The sequence below is a fragment of the Thamnophis elegans genome, chromosome 1 (assembly GCF_009769535.1).
Source record: "Thamnophis elegans isolate rThaEle1 chromosome 1, rThaEle1.pri, whole genome shotgun sequence".
Lineage (NCBI taxonomy): Eukaryota > Metazoa > Chordata > Lepidosauria > Squamata > Colubridae > Thamnophis > Thamnophis elegans.
Genome location: NC_045541.1, coordinates 128,345,920 through 128,367,020, shown reverse-complemented (window position 1 = coordinate 128,367,020; position 21,101 = coordinate 128,345,920). Strand labels below are relative to the sequence as shown.

At 42.3% G+C, this 21,101-nt stretch overlaps 1 protein-coding gene across 1 annotated transcript; it reads left to right on the top strand.

Annotated features, from left to right (window-relative positions):
* Positions 1-14,873: 14,873 nt before the first annotated feature.
* NFKBIA (NFKB inhibitor alpha) lies at positions 14,874-19,536 on the top strand. The gene is made up of 6 exons (XM_032230884.1): positions 14,874-15,220; positions 16,515-16,623; positions 17,469-17,679; positions 18,156-18,244; positions 18,356-18,616; positions 19,340-19,536. The coding sequence occupies exons 1-6, from the start codon at positions 14,967-14,969 to the stop codon at positions 19,385-19,387; spliced, it is 972 nt and encodes a 323-aa protein (XP_032086775.1). The 5' UTR covers positions 14,874-14,966; the 3' UTR covers positions 19,388-19,536.
* The last annotated feature ends 1,565 nt before the right edge of the window (positions 19,537-21,101 follow it).

Sequence of the window (21,101 nt, the reverse complement as noted above, 5' to 3'; positions counted from 1 at the left end):
ATTTCAAGATGCTGCAACAAACTGTTAAGTTGGCAGAAGGAGTAAAACTAAAACCATGCAGTAAATATTTAAATTGAAATGTTTGCAATCAGGAGAAAAGCAAAGTTACTCCTGCAAACAGACTGAATGGTTTCAAAACAAAGGAACCTCTGTAGGTTGTTTTTGCTGATTTAATAGGGCCTTTAAAACCCAGTTTGGGAGGTGCCTGTTATGTTTTGAGTATCATGGATCATTATTCCCAATACGGTTTCTGTTACTTAATACAAAACAAAACAGAAACGTTTCAGCATTTCTTTAGTTGGCTGAGGTTTGCGGAGAGAAAGATGAAAGCCAAGGTTATTACTGTAGTTACTGATAATGGGATGGAGTTTACCAATTATAAATTCCAAACAATGTTAAAAACAGCTGGAATCGAGCACAAACATTCTGCTCCTTATAGGCCACAATATAACCTGTTTGTAGAATGAAGGGGGCAAACATTAGAGGCCGTGGCTTGAACTATGATAGCTGATTCAGGTTTGCCGGAAACACTGTGGGGTGAAGCTATGATGTGTAGTAACCATATTTTAAATAATGTGGTGAATACAACAACCAGTGAACTGCCATTCACTAGGTGGCATGGCAGAAAACCAGATCTGAGTTACCTACATAAATTCGGAGCCCCAGCATGGGTGCATATACTATCACAAGTGAGACTGAAAGGGCATCATAGAGCTCGACAGTTATTTTTTGTAGGATACGAGGCTAACCATAGATTATTTAGGTTTTGGGAGAAGGGCACAGCTAAGGTTCACTGTAGAGCTAGTGCTAAGTTTATAGAACACGTGGGGTGGAATAAATTAGAAACAAATGATAATGTGATTATCGACACCCAAGTAGTCCCTAATGATAAGGTAGTAAAACCAGTAATTAAAGAAATTAAGGAAAAAGTACATGAAGAACCAGAAGAACAAGAGCAGGTTATACAGGAGAGTCCACTGGTGAGTCCTGAATACCTAGACGTTCAACTCATGTAACTAGACCACCTGACAGGTATCTCCAACTGAGGAACAGAAAGCTTGGAAAGATGCAATGGAAAAGGAATTGAAATCATTGCAAAAGTTAGAGGCGTATGAAAACGTAAAGTTACCACCAGGTAAACATGCCATTGGTTGTAAATGGATTTTCAAACTTAAAAATAGTGTAGATGGGACTGTAACCCATAAAGCCAGGTTAGTTGCACAAGGGTTTGCTCAGTCAGCCAATGACTATGATGAGGTCTTTGCGCCTAGTTTAAAGGCTACAATGTTACGTGCAGCATTAGTGTGGGCAGCTAAGAATAAATATATAGTTAATCATTTAGATGTAGAGACAGCATATCTTCATGCACCATTGCAACATACTATATATTTACAGAAGCCTGCAGGATTTAAAACTGATAGTAAAACTGATTGCTGGAGGTTGAAAAAGAGTCTGTATGACTTGAAGCAATCAGGATATGAATGGAATCAATGTATAGTTAAAGAGTTAACTAAGATGGGTTTCAAAGCTGGCATGACTGATCCATGTTTGTTTAATAAAGAAAGTAATGGTGTGATTTCAGTGTTGCTATTGTTCACTGATGACATAGCATTAATCACTAAAACTGAGCAAGAAGCTATGAGGATTATAACACTGTTAAGGACGAAGTTCAGTATAAAACATCTTGGTGAGATTAGGCAATATCTTGGTTTACAAATAGATAAAACTAGGGGAGGATACAAAATCTCATGAACCGAAAAGATTAACCAGCTACTCAGAACATTCAGGATGGGACTGTGTAAACCAGCTAAAACTCCAATGGGTCAGGAAGTTAGCCATGATGATGTAAAAAGCCCTGTGTTTGATAAAGGTATTTATCAATCCTTAATTGGTCGCTTATCATATCTGAGTAATTGGTCAAGGCCCGACATAGCATATAGTGTAAACCAATTAGCCAGGTTTAATGCTGAATCTACTGAAAGGCACTGGCAAGCTGCTAAGAGGATATTAAGATATCTTAAGCAAACGATGCATTATACATTGTATTTAGAACCTAGAGATTATCTGAGCTTGACTACATATGCTGATGCAAGTTTTGCTACAGATGTGTCTACATGGAAATCAACATCAGGGTTTGTTGTATTCCTGGGAAAGGCACTAATTGGATGGTGGTCTATTACATTCAAGTCTATCGACTAGGGAGGCTGAGTTCTCATGTCTGTCATTATTATGTACAGATTTGATTTGTTATAAACAACTGCTACTTGATATGGGGATTGACATACGAGAGCCCATTGTTGTTTATGAAGACAATCAAGCAGCAATTCAGATGGCATCCAATCTTGCTGTAAAAACTAGGTCAAAACACACAGATATAAGATATCTGACTGTACAGCAAAGTGTGAATAGTAAATTAGTTTCACTGGAGTATTGTATGTCTGAAGTTAACATCGCAGATCATTTTACTAAGACCCAAGGTAATATAAAGCATAAACGTTGTTGCGAGGAATACGGATTAAGATTGTAAGATTTATATATTGTCCTACCCAAAGGAGAGAATGTTAGGAATATAATTCTAATGGTTGGGTTGGAAATATATAAATCATGTAACAATGTTGTACCTGTTTCTTTAAATCATGCTGTAAAATGTGATTGGCTCAATCGGCCATAAGAGGGAGCCTGAATGACTGTTAGTTCTCTCTGTTTTGTTAGATGCTGGGCTGATCTGATCTGAGTATTTTGGAAGCTGGCTGGTAGAAAGTGCCATGAGCTATTGTAAGTTTTGCAACTGCTAGCAAACTTTGAGTACTGACCTGATTATATGATACTGGACTATGTTATTTGGATTATCCCTTAATTGAAAGACATTGATGACTGACTGTCTTATCCGTGTATGACTTGGACTGTTTGATGGACTCTGATACCTCTATTTCCATGAGAGTAAACGCCTATTTGCTTTGCTAAATGTACTCATTCTCCCAACGGGGAGCTTACATAACAGACCCCTTCCAAATCTATGATGTTTCATTTTATATTATTAAACAGCCAGTACTTATTCCAAAGTGAGACACTGGTTTTGTATGCAAATAATCAAGATGGTTATGATGGTTTAATTACTATGCACGCTGCTAATAATGTGTAAGTAGCAATGTAAAACATTTAATGAACATTTGAATGATGGCAGTTGTCTAAAGATAGCCCTTGCTTATCAGTTCCTCTCTGAGGGAGTAATTTGCAGAATGCGAAAAGAATCACTTGCTGTCGCTCTGATCCTGCCAGCTTTAGATATAATAATATATAATAACCCATAGAAAGGATTCAATCAATGATCAAACCTTGAAAGGAGCATAATAATGTAAGTTTGGGAAATCAGTGATTCAAAATTTATTTGATCTTGATCAACACTCCTAAAGGTGGTTTTGGTTTTATGAAAACATCTACTGATGCCCTTGGCGTGTTTCAAGATGGCGGTTGGCTGGAGACTAGTATTTAATTTTGAAACCCTGCCCCCATTACACAATTTTTTTTAAAAAAATTAAGAGATTGCATGCATTCTAAAACAAAATACCAAGTACTGGCAAATCTCCACATTTTTTTTGTTTCCTACAGAATGTTATGTACAGTATTCCATGAAGTGAACTTAGGAGCATGATTTAAAAGTAAAAAAATAAAAATAAATGGATGACTAATAGTGAGAATTTTAAACTTTTATTTATTAAAGAGTGAGAGACCTAAATGACCTCCAAATGGTACTTTTATTACAGCATAAATGGAAGTCTTGATGAAAAGGTTCTAAAGAACATATTTTTATTTCATTTTATTAAATATACTTATTTGGCACCCAGTTGAAGTTACTTTGGCAGTAACATTAAAACAAAAAGTCCAAATGACACACAGTATCACAATAATCTTATGCAGCCCAAAGGTGCTTTTTCAGAGGCAACTGGACTTTCTTGTTTTTCTTTGAAGACGTTTCACTTCTCAGCCAAGAAGCTTCTTCAGCTCTAACTGGATGGTGGGGAATGGAAAGATTATCTTAGGTATAATAAAAGAAACAAGGCTGCAGTTACTAAATATGAAAGATCAGAAATTGATTTCCAAACATTCAGTGTAATAAAACTGACTTATCTGTGTTGTGAAACACCAATCAGGAGAATGTTTGGTGCACCTTTGAGCTGGGATCCCATAGGAGAAAAGACGTTACAGAAAATAACTGCCCTCAAGTTCATATTGCCTTGATATTACTGTTAGGTAAGCTCCCCGTTGGGAGAGTGAGTACGTTCAGAGAAGCTTTGTTAGAGTTGTGTTGAAGAACACACAAACCAGCATACAGAGACACTGCAGTTTAAATAGGCTTTTACTTTCATGGAGATAGAAGTAGCAAAGTCCATCAAACAGTCCAAGTCATACACGGATAAGACAGTCAGTCATCAATGTCTTTCAGTTAAGGGATAAGCCAAATAACATAGTCCATAATCATACAGTCTGGTACTCAAAGTTTGCTAGCAGTTGCAAAACTTACAATAGCTCTCGGCACTTCCTAACAGCCAGCTTCCAAAACACTCAGATCAGATCAGCCCAGCATCTAACTTATAAAGCCCTTCATGGTATTGGACCTGGGTACTTGAGAGACCGCCTGCTGCCAATTACCTCCCAAAGACCCGTCAGATCTCACAGGGTCGGCCTCCTCCAGGTTCTGTCCACCAGCCAATGCCATCTGGCTACTACCCGGGGGAGGGCCTTCTCTGTAGCAGCTCCGGCCCTTTGGAATGAACTCCCCACGGAGATCCGGACCCTCACCTCTCTCCAGGCCTTCCAGAAAGCCGTCAAAACCTGGCTGTGCCGGCAGGCCTGGGGTTGATGAGTTCCCCTCCCCTCTCGACTGGTATGGCTGTGTGATTTTCGTGTATTTGAATTATGTGTACTGCTGTTTATGTTCCCTTTCCCCCCCTGAGTTATTCGCCACCCTGAGTCCCTCCTGGAGAAGGGCGGCATACAAATAAACCAAATACAAATAAATACAAAATAATACAAATCTAACAAAACAGAGAGCTAACAGTCATTCTGGCTCCCTCTTATGGCCGATTGAGGAAAACAGCAACGAATCACATTTTTCAGTATGATTTAAAGAAACAGGTATAGCATTGTTACATGATTTATATATTGTCAACCCAACTGTTAGATTATATTCGTAACAATTACTGTAAATTCCCTGCCTGCATATCGGCTGGCCGTAACCCCATGAAGAAGACTCTCCTTAAAGTACGTGCAGCTAAATCATGTACAGCTGTATAGCTCTGTATGATACTCTGAATAAGACCATAACCTGGTGATACAATAGTTAGAATGCAGTACTGCAGGCTAACTCCACCCACGGTTTGGAGTTCAGGGCTCAAGGCTGACTCAGGCTTCCATCTTTCCAAGGTCAGTAAAATGAAGACACAATATGCTGACTCCGTAAACCACTGAGAGACGGCTGTACAGCAATGTGAAGCAATATATACGGTAAGTCTAAGTACTATTGCTATAATCTATCAGTAAAGAAAGTAATGACCAGAGAAAAAGTGTTACACTATAATAGTGGTAGTTGTTTTCTCTTGCTAACATACCTAATTTTGACAGCGATAACTTCTGAATTGTTTTCAGAGGCAGCCCTGTGTAGAAGGTATTCTAGATGTATACTAAATAGGGAGTTAGGGTTAGGTCAGCAGTCCCGTGTCCCCCCGCCGAGGTGGGTTGCTGCCGGTTCGGCCTGAATCGGGTGAACTGGTAGGAGCGATGGTGGAGGCTCCGTCCACCCACCTGGACGCTTCTGCACATGTGCAGAAGCATTGCGCATGCTTGAACTGGTAGTAAAAATAATAGAAATCCACCACTGAGGCCGCCCAACCTTTCTGCTTGGCGGCCCAGCATCGGCGGGTGGGAAAAGGGGATAGTTCCTTGTGATTGGGAGGCAGGTGCATGCAGGCATGTGCAGTTCCATTTACACTTGAAAGAGCAAGCAGCTGCTGCAAGTGTGAAAGGAGCCTCGTGTTTGAGTGCAAAACAGCCACCAGACAGTGCGAGGACAGCTTTGTGTGCAGGAGGAAGATGGCCACCACTTGTGCGAGAGCTTTGCACGTGCATGTACACTTGCCCGCCACTTACATGGCCCAGTTCTGAACAGGCTGCATCCTGATAGTGGGCTGTGGCCCAGGGGCTGGGACCCCTGGCTCAAATATACAATCTGAATGCATTTTGAATTCTTTTTCTGGGAAATATACAGGAAGATTGAGGGGGGGGGGTGTTAAAAAAATCAGGATGGAAGTCAGGCTTATCTCAATATTTCACATATTTGTGTTAATTCTCCTTCTTTCTTGGATGAGATTCTGTATGTCTTCTCCTGCTTCTTCTCTAGGAATAGAATAGCATGAAATACAGGTAGTCCTAGACTTATGTCCAGTTGTGCTCAAAATTTGTTAAGTGAGACATAAGTTAGTTTTGCCCCATTTTATGACCTTTCTTGCCTCAGTTGTTAAGTGAATCACTGCAGTTGATAAACTAGTAACCTGGCTGTTAAATGAATCTGACCTCATTGCTTGTCAGAAGCCGCAAAAGATGATCACATAACCTTGGGACACAGCAACAGTCATAATATGAACCATTGCCGAGCATCTGAATTTTGACCACATGATCATGCGGATGCTGCAAGGGTCATAACTGTGAAAAATAGTCATAAGCAGTGGTGGGTTCCGGATCCCGGTGCAACTGGTACGGTGCAACGGGGCCTGGCATCACTACATGCACATGTGCAGCACACACACAGCGCGCACATGTGCATTTACCGCCCATGACACTCACGACACTCTAGCTGCTCAGCGGAGTGTCATGCAGGTGCCGTACACTCTGTGCGTGTGCGCATAAGCCCCGAGGGCGGGTGGGTGGCCCCTCTGGAGCACCATACCGGAACAGTACCTGATGCCCCCAGCAGACACCGGTGCACCTGTATTGGGGCGTACCGGTCGTATCCCACCACTGATTGTAAGTCACTTTTTTCAGTGCCTTTGTAACTTAAGTGCCAGTCACTAAATTAACTGTTGTAAGTTGAGGACTGCCTGTATGCTTGAAAAAACAATTGAAAGAATTCCCATTGATTACAGGTAGCCTTGGCTTAACAATCACAACGGGGATTGGCAATTCCATCACTAAGAAACATGAATGTTAAGTGGGGGTATGTCATGTGACAGCAACTTGTGGTTTCACTACCCACTTCTCCATTGAGACTTCCAGCTTTTCTACCGTGAAGCATGCAAGGGGTGATCACATTACTGTGACTGTTGCAACAGTCATAAACACCCGTCAGTTGCAAAGCACCTGGATTTCCATTATGTGACCCCAGGGACCCTACCACTGCCATTAAGTGCATTAAGGATAGGTCGTAAAGGTACTTTTCCAGCACTGTTGTAATTTTGAGGAATCGCTAAACAGGGAAGTTGTTAATGGAAGTCTGCCTACAGTGACTTTAAAATGCAAATTGCTGACATTCTTTATGACATGGGTGTCAAACTCGTGGCGTCACGTTGCCGTCATGTGACTTTTGTGACTTTTTTCCCTTTGTGGAGTGGGGGTGGACGTGGCCTGCGTGTGACACCTCCAGCCCGTGGGCCGCCAGTTGGACACCCCTGCTTTATGAGATGAAATTTTAAATTATTGCACCAAGTTTCCCCAACATAGTGTCTTTCATCATAGCAATAGCAGTTAGACTTATATACCGCTTCATAGGGCTTTCAGCCCTCTCTAAGCGGTTTACAAAGTCAGCATATCACCCCCACAGTCTGGGTCCTCATTTCACCCACCTTGGAAGGATGGAAGGCTGAGTCAACCTTGAGCCGGTGAGATCATCCCTACGTTTCATCATCATCCCTTGGGATGTTAGCTAGGGCAGTAGTGAAGTTAAGAGTCCAATGGTCCTGGAAAGATTGAGCTACTCTATATCTGTCTGTCTATATCTGCATTGTTTTGCCCTCTGCCACCCCATAATATATTATGGGGACATGAAAAAGGCTGGTAAAGTTGCACCTTCCTTTTCCTGTCTTTCATGACCTGCTCAGCCCTGAAGATTAAAGGGAAGGACAGAGTTAATAGACCTCCATAGGGACAATTAGGTGAATCTCCGGCAGGAACAGCTGAGGTAAATTAGAAGGAAGCTCTTATCGCTCTTGGGTAGCTCCTTCTGTTAAGAGTGAAAAATCAAGAAATTTGCCCTCTAATTCTTTTGTTCATAGAAGTGGCACGAGAACATTTCATCTTCCCATGCAGCCTCTTTTCGGTGTTCCAGGATCCAGACTGCTTTTAAATTCTCTTTCAGCTGCAATTAGGTAGTCTGAGTCAATACAGAGATAGGCTTTCTCTGGAGCGTCGGTATTAAAAGCTGAGGGGATTTTTTTTAGGGGCAGATATAGCAGTTTATTTGATTTTTGTTGTTGTTCTGAAGCTATGGCCTGAAGCACAAATCCTAATTTCTGCTTTAAATTAAGAATGTTCAAAGTGAAACCCTTGTTGTCATTAGATGTACCTGTGGTTAAATGAGAATGGAAAGTCCAGTGGCTAGATTGTAAATACCTGCAGAAAAATTAACATGATGAATTGCTAATAGTATTACTGAAGCTGCAAATGGCTGGCTTAGCACAATGACTAAGCAATAAATCAAGGGTTAAAAACCATAATGTTTGTATAAGAAAACAAACCACATTGTGATTTAAAATAGAGCAATATACATTATTTTGTTTGTTTGTTTGTTTGTTTGTTTATTAGTTTTGTACGCCGCCCACTCCCGAAGGACTCCGGGCGGCTCACAATAAAATAGGGAAAGGGGAATAAATAAGACAATACAAAAAAATTAAAATGCACAACATTCACAATTGAAACGGGGCTGGATATCTCAACAGCCCCCAGCTTGTCGGAACAGCCAGGACTTGGTAGCTTTACAGAAGGCCGGGAGGGTAATAAGGGTCCGGATCTCCACGGGGAGCTCATTCCAGAGGGCCGGAGCAGCAACAGAGAAGGCTCTCCCCCAGGGGGTTGCCAGCCGACATTGGCTGCCAGATGGAACACGGAGAAGGCCAAGCCTGTGCGATCGAATTGGTCTTTGGGAGGTAATTGGCAGGAGGCGGTCTCTCAGGTACCCAGGTCCGATGCCATGCAGGGCTTTACTAGCTCATTCCGGCCCATTCCAGAGGGCTGGAGCAGCAACAACTAGCACCTTGAAGCGTGTCCGGAGACCAATGGGCAGCCAGTGCAGCTCGCGGAGGATAGGTGTAACGTGGGTGCACCCACAATCGCTCGCGTGGCTGCATTCTGGACTAGCTGGAGTCTTCGAACACTTTTCAAGGGCTGCCCCATGTAGAGCGCGTTACAGTAATCCAGTCTTGAGGTGACGAGGGCGTGAGTGACTATTTTATATTTTATTCAGGGATGGGCTGTTGGGGGTTCACGGGAGTTTGGGAGAATCTCTAGCTAAGATTCTGTGTAGTTTGGAGAACCCCCAAATCCTACTCCTGGCTGGCCCCACCCACCTCTCCCCTCCCAGAAGTTCCCACACCGCCCGTTTTGGATACAGGTCAGTGCAGTGCACGAACAGATGCTCAGGGAGGGCAAAAAACTGGCCTACCAGAAGTTCAGGAAGGCCTGAAATGAGCCTGTTTCTGGACTCCAGAGGGCCTCTGGAACCTGGGGGAGCCATTTTCACTCTCCCGGAGGCTCAAGGAAAGCCTCTGGAGCCCAAGAAGGGCAAACCCACCCACCCTGCCATGGTGCAGGAGGCCAACTAGGCCACGGCCACCATGGCCATGCCCACCCAGCAACCAGGCAGCGAATCCCTTGCTAAAATTTTCAAAGCCCACCCCTGATTTTATTACATCTGAAATACCTTTTATTGACTTCTATTTATTTTATTTTTTCATTTCTTTATTGCCTTTATAAGATTAAGACTACAATCTCTGTGTTGCAAAAATCTGAGCATTCACTACATTGCCGCAAGAATTAAAGAAATAAAGGAACTCAAAGTCTACACTGCCATGTAGTGAACAAAATATTTTTTGCAGCCCAAATGCAATAACCCTTTTAAAACTTACACATGCATTTGCACACAAGTAAAGCATCAACACAATACTTCTGCCAAGTTACAATCCTACTTGCAGGTAGGGAAGAGATGGGAGATTAGTAACATTACTGTTGTACAAATTATGCTGAGGTCATATCAGAGACCTCTCTTAGTAGAGGAAAAATGGATTGAAATAAGACTAGACTCTCAACAGGAGAAACAGTAGACTACAGTAGAGAGTGGGAGGAAGAGTGCCTCATAGCTAGAACCTTGGAGAGAAAGGAATTTGTGAATGGAAGGGGAAGTTGGTTGATACAAAATCTGCAGTCATTTAAATAAATGCTGTATAAATAGATGGCAGAACCTATTGGAACTGCTGATCAAACTGTATTCTACAGAACCCAAAGGCACCATGAGAACTTGAATGGGTTGTGTGAGAGACTAAGAGCAAAGGGGGGGGAAAAGTACACTTGAACACAACCAAATTTTAAGCTCTAGAGCTTTGCCTCTTGATCAGGACTTCCAGGAATTTTTTATTTATTATTATTTTGTTTTTACTAATAAGTTTGAAAACTCTTGTTCTGGATCTAACATACCATGTTTCCCTGAACATACCATTGACCCTGAAATAAGCACTTGTGTTAGGAATATAATCTAACGGTTGGGTTGGCATTATATAAATCATGTAACAATGCTACCCGTTTCCTTAAATCATACTGTAAAATGTGATTGGTTGCTGTTTCCTCAATCGGCCATAAGAGGGAGCCAGCTCTCTGTTTGTTAGATGCTGGCTGTTAAAAAGTGCTGTGAGCTATTGTTAAGTTTTGCAACTGCTAGCAAACTTTGAGTATCAGACTGTTTGTATGATTATGGACTATGTTATTTGGCTTATCCCTTAACTGAAAGACATTGATGACTGACTGTATTATCCGTGTATGACTTGGACTGTTTGATGGACTCCAATACCTCTATTTCTATGAAAGTAAAAGCCTATTTAAACTGCAGTGTCTCTGTATGCTGGTTTGTGTGTTCTCCAACACAACTCTCACAACGGGGAGCTTACCTAACAACTTGGTCTTATTTTTGGGAAGGTCTTATTATTTTTGAGGTGCAGGAGGTGGTGAGCATGGTCACCTCATGATGGTGCAGTGTTCCAATATTTTAGGGCAGGGTTATTTGGGGGGGGCTGGCTTATTTTAGCACAGGCACTCAAAAGTCCGATTGGGCTTATTATCCGAGGAGGTATTATTTTGGGGAAAACAGGGTAGAACTTTAAGACATGTGAATTTCAAATTCCAGAATTCCCAGTTGGATGAGAAATTCTGGGAAGTCCACGTCTTACAAGTTGCCAAGTTTGAGAAACACTGTTGTAGATAATCCATTTCCTCTAGGATCATCTGTAGCTGGCCTCCATCTAGTTTTTCAAGAAAGGAAAGTCAAATAGACAAATCAAGGGATGATTTCTTCAGAATGGGGGCGCACCAGTGTCTTTTTCAGATATGGAGCCAAAAAACCTCTGCCAAACTAATGTTAACATTAATTAACTTAACTCCTAAAACCAGGTGCACAAACCCTGCCTGGAAATGCAGGATTTGGATCTAGCCTGCAGGTGGCAGAGTTATGTTACATAGCAGGGGTCTCCAACCTTGGCAACTTTTAAGGCCAATTGACTAAGAAATTCTGGGAGTTGAAGTCCATAAGTCTTAAAGTTGCCAAGGTTGGAGACTCCTGTTACAGAGACCTCCAGCTTCCACCTTGCTCACCTTACTAGGTTTTTCAAGAAAATGCACAGAACCATCGAATCATACATCTAATCATACATACCTTCTTATGCCCACCCACCTTTTCTAAAAGAGTCCAGGTCATCATGAACATGCTGGACTCTGCAGATCCAGTGAACCTGAAGTGTACTTTCCCTATCTTATCACTGGTCAATAAGACTCCTTTCTAGTGAAAAATCATGTTCTGTTGAGGGGCAGTTTAAGGAAGGAGCAAATAAAGTTGCATTATCAGCAAAACATGTCCATGAGGCCACTAAGTTGACTTGAAGCTGAAGGAGACCATTCTCGAGTTTCATTTCCTCTCTTTTGATCTTCCGTTTTCAAATGTGCGGAATGAAATACAGGCTGGAAAATATCACAGTAATTATTTGCCTTTCAAAATTATTGCATTTAGTGTTAATCAACACACAACAGTTATATAAAGCCCCTATCTTCATATTTCTGAATAATATAGCCCAGATCTGTATATTTATAGGCACAGCTCTCATGTATGAAGCATGTTAAGTCTCATCAAGCATGACATTTTGCCACTTCTTGCTACTTTATTTCCAATTATTGGTTTCCTTTAAGGCTTTGAAGTTATTCAGTGGAACATTACCTATCAAATAAAGAATGCAATACAAGAAGCCTCTAGCAAAGATGTCACTACAGGTTCAAATGTTTGCCTGGTAGTGTAGCTCGGTTGGGAACAGTCAATTAGCTGCACAGCCGCACAGCAATAGCACTTAGACATATATAGTGCTTTACAGCCCTCTCTAAGCGGTTTACAGTCAGCATATTTCCCCAACAATCTGGGTCCCCATTTTACTAACCTTGAAAGGCTGAGTCAACATTGACCTGGTCAGAACTGAACTCCTGGCAGTGGGCAGTTAGCCCACAATACTGCATTCTAACCACTGCGCCCACCACGGTTCCTTTCTCCATAAGAGAAAATGAGTGGCTTATTTCTTATCATAAACAGCTAAAAAGCCAGATGACCATAAGAGAAAGTTCTTACAATGGGAAGAGCTGTAGAGAAGGGGATTTTCAGCAAATAGACCTTGCCCACTGCTTTTTGACATGAGCCTTTTTAATAAATGCACAATTCCCACTTTTATGGAACTCTGGGGGCTGCATAGGTGATTTGGACAATATTTCCAGAAGACTCAATGAAGAAGGTAGGCAAGCTTTTACCTTGACAACTGGCTGGATCACAAAGAAAAAGCAGAGAAAGAAGAGAAATATTCTTATCCAGACTCCTCCTTTTTGATCTAGAGCAGGGGTGTCAAACTCAAGGCCTGGGGGGGCAAGTCTGGCCCGCGGGGTGCTTAGATCTGGTCCACAGGGCCACACACAGCTCTCCTGAGCTCCATTTTCACTGGCAAAAGATTGCAGGAGGCCTGTCGCAACCGAAAACGGAGTTGGGGAGCCCATTTTCTCTGGCAGAGTGCTTGGGCCATCACAGGTGCCCCCGACATGAGTGACATTGAGCTGGCCACACCCACCCTAGCCATGTCAGCTTGCCCCCTCCCCCAGGTCACCCCTAATTTAGAGTGTATTGAAAAGTTCTGCATTGAAGTGTGTTTTTTTTTATTCTTCCCAATCCAACAAAACATTGGAAAGAAATTATGTAAAGAAAGGTTGGGAGAAAAACATTCCCTTCCAAAAAAAATTTCCCTGAATCCCTGTGGGCAGGGGCTGGAACACTGCTGATTGCTTCATTTTAAGGCCAGTTACCTCCTTTGACCCAGGGCAGAGTTTGTGCAGCCTGGCTTGTTCCTTTCCATGCACACAAGCACACATCTATTAGGTGGAACCCAAGAGGAAAGCAGAAAACTCACACGCACACACATTGCTTCCTAACACAGAAGAAATTTCTGATGCCTCCCTTAGCTACTGCTGGTAAACAGACTGGGAAGAATTTAGGAACACAGGCTTTGGGGCTTTCCCTGGGCGTTGAATTCCACATATCTTAAGCTTGAGAAACAGTTTTAGTCAACTCCACTAGGTGGCAGTGCAGACATTTTAAATTGAGAGCAGCTGTCTTCATTCAAGCAGGGGGGGAAGGGGGGGGCTTTTAAAAAATCGCCCAGTAATTACATTGAAACTGGGCATTTCACAGTGCAAAGATCTCAAAAGGCAAGTCAGCACCTGCCTCCCTCCAAATGCACTTCTAACCTTTTAAGGAGGACGATTTACGTTCCCAAATGCATGTCAATTTTTTCCCACACCCATGGTTGTTGTCCCCACCCAAAAAAAAAAAACCCACAATCCGCGTTCTTCCCGTTGCATTTTATAGAGGAAAATAATACGAAGTTTGGGGCAAAGTTCTGGAAATAATTGCAGGAAATTAGCCTCTCACGAATGCACTTCTGCCTGCCTTGCAGCTGCTGTTAAAAGACGAAGGAAGCCGCGAAAATTGGGCAACTTTCAAACGTGAGCAAAAAATTGCTATGCGCCAACGTAAGGAAACCTGGGGTAGGTGAACAGGGATTTCCGTTACCGAGGAAAAATTGAGGTGCTGCCCCAAATTCACAGCTTTAAGATTCCCCTTCAAGAACGGCTTTGCAGTGCGAAAGGAAATTCCCCACTCTCCGCCCTGCGAGAAAGACCCAGCATCTTTTCCCAACCGAAAAGAAATTACAACCCAATGAGGGGATTCCCAAAAGAGGGGCCTTTTGAGGGATTGCAAGCTTTTGTTTACCCCTCACCTCGATCCGTGCAAATCCGCAAGGAATCGCACAGAGGGAAGGCAAGAAGCGCAAAAAAGCTCCAAGGAGGAACAGAACGGCCTTAATCGCATCGAGTTATCCAGTCAAAAGAACTTTCCCTTCTGTGGGAAAAAAATTCCAGCGTGACTGCAGGGAGGGAATTCCTCAGCCAGGACACCCTTTGCTCCGCCACAGCAGCCTTTTTCAAACAGGACCAGACTAGTTCGAAACCTCGCCTTCCACTTGGGCTGGGAATTTCCCAGCCGCTGAGGCTCCGCCCCGCAGAAAAATCCCCTTCGCCGAAGCTCTATAGGCGAGCGCTGCCTCCGCCCGCCAGAATCTCCGGAGAGAACTTTGCAACTAGTTGAGCGGCGAGCGGCGGACTTGAGCGTTTGCGCGCACTCGGCCAAGGTCATGCTGAGCCCCGCTACTTTGGACGACCCGATGGATTTTACAATGGACGGGCATCCCCGGGAGGTGTTGAAGAAGGACAGGCAGCTCAGCCTGATCCAGGACGACAGGCACGACAGCGGCTTAGGCTCCATGAAAGACGACGAGTTCGAAAATCTCGTCCGGGAATTGGAGGATATCCGAATCCAGCCCGTGGAAGCCGACTCGGGGAACTTAGCCCAGCCTTGGAAGCAGCTGGTGACTGAAGATGGAGACACGTAAGTCTTGGGACGCGGGGTTTGCAAATGCGGGGCGGGGGGAGGTGAAAAACGAGAGCCCCCAACAATCCACGTTGTTGGATTCCACGCATGGTGCAAAAAGTGCAAATCTCAACCTGCCGGGAGGGGAAGGGAGAAAGTGAAGTGGAAAGAGGAGTGAAGTTGTGTGCTGCTGCGTGGCCGTATGTTAAAAGTATTTTCACGTTGCCTTTCGGTATTTCTTTGATCTTCCACGCCGCCGCCCCCACTTCAGCATTCAAAGTCTATTTTAGAAATATAGCAAAGGGGGGGAGGGGGAATTACCAAGGAAAGGCTCTACGAGGAGGGGATTGAGTGGGATTTGTAAACTAGGGACTGCAAATAGGCAATCGATTTATTTATTTTCATGGGTTGAAGTTAATTTAATTCATTAAATGGGCTTGAATGCTTCGATCCCTTGAGAATATGTATACATCGTAGTGCAGGGGTGTCCAAACTTGGGGACTTTTAAGCCTTGTGGACTTCAACTCCCAGAATTCCGGCTGGGGAACTCTGGGAGTTGAAGTCCACAAGTCTTAAAAGTTCCCAAGCTTGGACACCCCTGCCGTAGTGAGAAACGGACGTTGGGCATAATTGTTTGGTTCAAAATTACGCCTGGTGGTTTCGGAAGACGTGCATCCGAGTATCTGGGCGCCGGCGCCTTTAAATTAAAAAGAAAAGAAAAAAAGAAAAAGAATTCCAAACCTAGGTTGACACCCGAGAGCCCGTGTACTCTGAATCACCTTTGGAGTTTCCTGCCATTGCGTCGGGATTGGGGAAAAAGGAGTGGGAATTTCCGCGTCGATCCTTAGGAACGAAGGAAGCGGAGAGGCCTTGGGAAGAACGATCCCTTTGATGCCCCTCCTTTTTCTCTCTCTTTTTTTCTTTTGTTACCTAAAAAAAAAAATCCCGGGGTTTTTTGCAAAACTGGGTTTTCCCCTCCCACGTCGCTTGCTTGTACTCGGCCGGTAGCCAAGTTGTGGAACTTGATGTACTAGCGGGGAGAGGGAGGAGCCTTCACTAGAGGCGCCGGGCGGGGTGATGGGTGAAGTGCGCTGGAAAGTCCCTGGCGCTTTGCCCGGAAACACTCAGCTTCTCCACGGAAAATACCAGGCTGCAGCAATGCGCGGCCCTGAAAACCCCAGGCTTTCGAAATCGCCTTCTTTCCCCTATGACTCCAGTAAGCCCGTTGCCCACGTGATGAAGAGAACGAACTTATCCTGGAATATTTTTTTTGGCTCATCATCGGGTTTTTCCCATTGTTTTCCTATTGCAGGATTCTCCATCTGGCTATTATTCACGAAAAAAAATCCTTAAGTTTGGAAATCGTTCACCAAGCAGGACGGGATGCTTCTTTCTTGAATTTCCAGAACAATCTCAACCAGGTAACTTTGCGTTTTCATTGTCGCTTGACCTGCAAAAGGGTCAGACTGGTGGGCTATGGACAGCATGGGGACAGTTTCAAATAAACTTGTAAAACAATAGATGAAAGAAAGGGTACAGTAAGAGAAAATCACAAAACAATATAAATATCAAGTATCATAAGAGGAAATATTTTTTCTTAAACTTGTTTGCCCATTGCTGGCAATAATTTATGTTAAGAATATTTAAGGATCCTTGGATTTCATTAGCCTGACTTAGAAGTGGCTTTCCATGGTGGTAGAAATGGTTATTGGCCTGAGGGCTCCAGCTTTGCTTGCACACTAGTGTCATATTTTCACAAATATTTGGAAAGAAAGGCTTTCAAAAGTAAGGAATTAGAACACCAATGGGGTTTATACATCTGATGTGGCTTAGCATGTTGAGTGATCCCAGCCAATACTCAAAATACTGGAGAATGCATTCCATGGGGGGGGGGAAGCATTGATAAATATTTTAGGTTCCTTTTCTCAGCCATGTAAGTTCACTGGAAGACTTTAGCCAATCACTGCTTTCTAACTTATTTTACAAAATTTTCTGACAAAAAGTGCAGGAGTAATATACACAGTACCTTCACTTCTTGGAGAAAATGCAATCTGTAAGTCTAATGAATAAAATAAAGTTGCAATTTTTTAAAAGACTTATTTAACACTGCTGATCCTGAACATGCATGCATAATACAAAGCAGAGAGAGTCAGAGTAGGATTCATTAACTGAAATAAATGAAGGATTGTATGGCAATATGTATAGCAAAGAGATTGTGTTGTTTTTCTAGCAGATTGCCTTATTTTTGTCACTTATCCTTTTGTAGACTCCACTTCATTTGGCGGCAATCACAGATCAGCCTGAAATTGCTGAGTCTCTTCTGAAAGCAGGCTGTGATGCAGAAATCAGAGATTTCCGAGGAAACACACCGCTGCACATTGCTTGTAAACAAGGGTCCCTCAGAGGAGTTAATGTTCTTATACAGTATTGCCAGAAGCCCCAACTCCATTCTCTCCTACAAGCAGCAAACTACAGCGGTAAGTGCAAACATTGGCTGAATGGCTCACTTCGACATTGCTGACCTTGGCATCATACCGTTGCCTTTTGATTTGCAGTATTGACCTGCATTCTCTTTGAAAGTTATTGTAACAAGTATCTGTAAAGTAAGAAATTCATCGTTTCCCTTTCCCCAGTACAGTGGCATTCCCCAAAATGAGTTCCCCTTCAGATTGTTGAAATCACAGTCTGCTAGTTGAAAATTCTGAGAATTCCTCTTTGGGATAGGTTTATGTAAAGCATTAGATGCACAAATGAAGTTTTCTTTTTTGGAATAATAGTATTCAAAGAATAATTGATAATTAAGCCAACATATCAAACTACTTCATTTAGACAACCTGTGCTAAATAATGAATAGATTCTAATATGTATGATTTTCAAAATTATAGCTAACACCTTGGAGCAATTCTTTATGACAGGAAATAATGTTTTTCTCTCTCCTGTGCTTATTTAACAGGCCACACGTGTCTCCACCTGGCTTCTATTCAAGGATACTTGGCCATTGTAGAACGTCTTCTGTCCTTGGGAGCAGATGTCAATGCTCAGGTAGGTTTCTGTCTGGGGGGAAAAAAAGCAGACCATTTCATTATTTTGAAAGTAATTCTGGTGCCTTTTTCATTGCTAACTAAATGTTCCCTTTTGTTTTTCACTAAACAGGAGCCATGCAATGGTAGGACTGCCTTGCATTTGGCCGTAGATTTGCAGAATGAAGGACTGGTTTCCCTTTTGTTGAAGCATGGAGCAGATGTGAACAAAGTAACCTACCAGGGCTATTCTCCATACCAGCTCACATGGGGAAGAAATAACTCCTTCATACAGGAACAGTTGAGACAATTTACCACACTGGATTTGCAGATGCTATCAGAGAGTGAAGATGAAGAAAGCTGTGAATCAGAATTGGAATATACGGAAGATGAAGTAAGTTGTGTGCAGCTAGAATTCCCCAATAATTTTCACATATTTTTCTATGAGGCAAGAAGTATGAAAATGCATTGTCCACTGATAGATTATAATTGCCTTAGGTTCCTTAAATCAATTTACTTACAATTTAATTACAATTTAATTAATTTCTTTACAATCATCTGTAAAGTAAACCTTTGGATACAGAAAGATGTAGAAAATTTTCTGATTCAGTGCACTTGCATCAAGTACATTGCTGTACTAAATTGCTTTTTTAAAATGCACATAAATAAGATGTTGACAAAAATATTTTGCATGTTATACTGTTCGGCTAGTGACCCCACAAAAGTATTGATGACACAGATTATGATGGATGCACATACACAAACACACAAAGGGTCCTATGATCACATTTTGGGCATTCGGCAACCTGTCTGAATTTAAGGCCAACAAACTACCCATTGCAGACACATGATTGCTTGCTTCATAATCAACACAACTTAACAACCGTTAATTTCAGGCTCAATTACTGTTGTAAGTTGAGGACTCCAAAAGCCAAGAGTAGAGCTTCTTAATCATTGTTACCCTTAGATTTTAGAAAATCACATTGAGGCAAAATGTGATGCTAACTTGTGTGCATTCACTGAAAGTTATTGGTGCATTGGCTTGTATATTGCGCAAGAGAGCATTTACTAGAAATACAGATCATAAACTGATTTTTTTTTAATTTCCCTTGTCCAGCTTCTCTATGACGACTGCATTATTGGTGGACGGCATGTGTCTTGTTAGAGGAGGAGAATTGTTGAAAGACTACAACTACAACCGTGTGAACAGTTGCAGAACTGCAGCAGTCACCCTATAAAATCAACATTGTGAAAACAGAAAGATGCCAAAAGTGGTTGAGTTATTCTCCATGTGTGACATTGGTGTAGTAGATCTCAACATGGTCTCAGAAGAAGAATTGAGAACTGCAGAGTCTACCTGTGTGTTCACTCTACAACAGGACTGGCTAGATCTATCATCTCTTGTGACTTTTTGGAAGACATTCCATATGTTTCTGCTTGACTGATAAACCTGTTCCAAAGACTGAGAGTAGGAACTCTTTGTTATGCGTAGAAGAAGAATTGTGGCAATCCTCAAACTGATTGGATTGACCATTTATTAGAAGGATAGGAATGACATACAGCAAGGGTGTCAAACTCCAGACCCGTGGGCTGAATCCGTCCTGGAAATAGCAAAGGACTGTCCCGCAGTGCCTCTGGCAGCCAAAATGAGGTGCGGAGGGGCCCACGGGTGACTCGTTTTTGACTCTGGACAGCCTTCAACAGTGTGCAGGCCAAATCGCACCCCGTTTTGGCTGGCAAAGTGCTGCAGGAGGTGTCCATCCCATCTTCCCCCTACCACCCCACCATCCCACGAGCGGCCTGTGGAGGAGAACTACAATGCTGATCCGGCCCTCGAAGAAATCCAGTGTGACACTCCTGACATACAGGCTGTCTATTGCCAGCCCTGTACTTTGTAATATGTATATCATGTATAGTTTGTAAATTTTGTGAATAGTTTTCTTACTTGTGAGGTGCGTATTTATTAAAAAAATGAAAAATGACCTGGCTCTGGTGAAATGGTTCTTTTGCTGGAAAAAAAAAATAGCTTCAAATGAAATCAAGCAGCTGAAACTCAATTCATTTCCGTATATATAGAAGGATTTTTAAAAGGTAAAATAATGCTGCAGATTTTACTGCATTGCAGGCTATTTGGGCACTGCTCATCTTCATTTCAAGACTATTGAAGCAGTGCTGCCTGAAAATATTTCCTCGCTCGTGGTTAGCATGGCTAAATATAGTGTGTGTGAATGAAATAATAGTAGCTCTTTAGGCTAAGCAACCAAGTTGATTATGATACTTATATCCAATCATGATAACTGAAAATGCAAGTGATTTGCAAGATTCTCTAGCACAGAATCAAGAGATGGGGGGAGGGTGGACTTCAATTAAATATAAAGGACCAAACTAATGACAAAGGTGGAACTAATGAAGAGGTGGGTAGCTTCTGCCTTTTAAGAGCAACTGTTAATGGTAAAGAAACCAGCAGTCAAGAACTATACTGCAGATTGGCACGTAGTAGTTTAGCATTAAAGGCATTGAAAAAGATAAGAGAAATTTCTACAAAGATCAGAATCATGCAGGGAATTTTTTTTCCTGTGACTCTTAAGGAAATGAAAAATAAATTTTGAAAAAGCAAGTCAGAAAAACCATTGATATTTCTGAACTCTGGTGTGGAAAAAGACTCGAGATTACCATTGATAGCTGAGAACACAAATAAATAGATCATAGAGCAAATCAATTTAGTTATCGCTCAAAGCATAAATAATCAAGCTCACATCACATTTGGATACATTATGCAAAGATCTGGTTTCCTTGAGAAATCCATAATGCCTGGAAAGGTGGAAAGAGAGAGAGAAAAGAGGATGACCAGCAGCAAGGTAGATGGACTTGGTTACAGC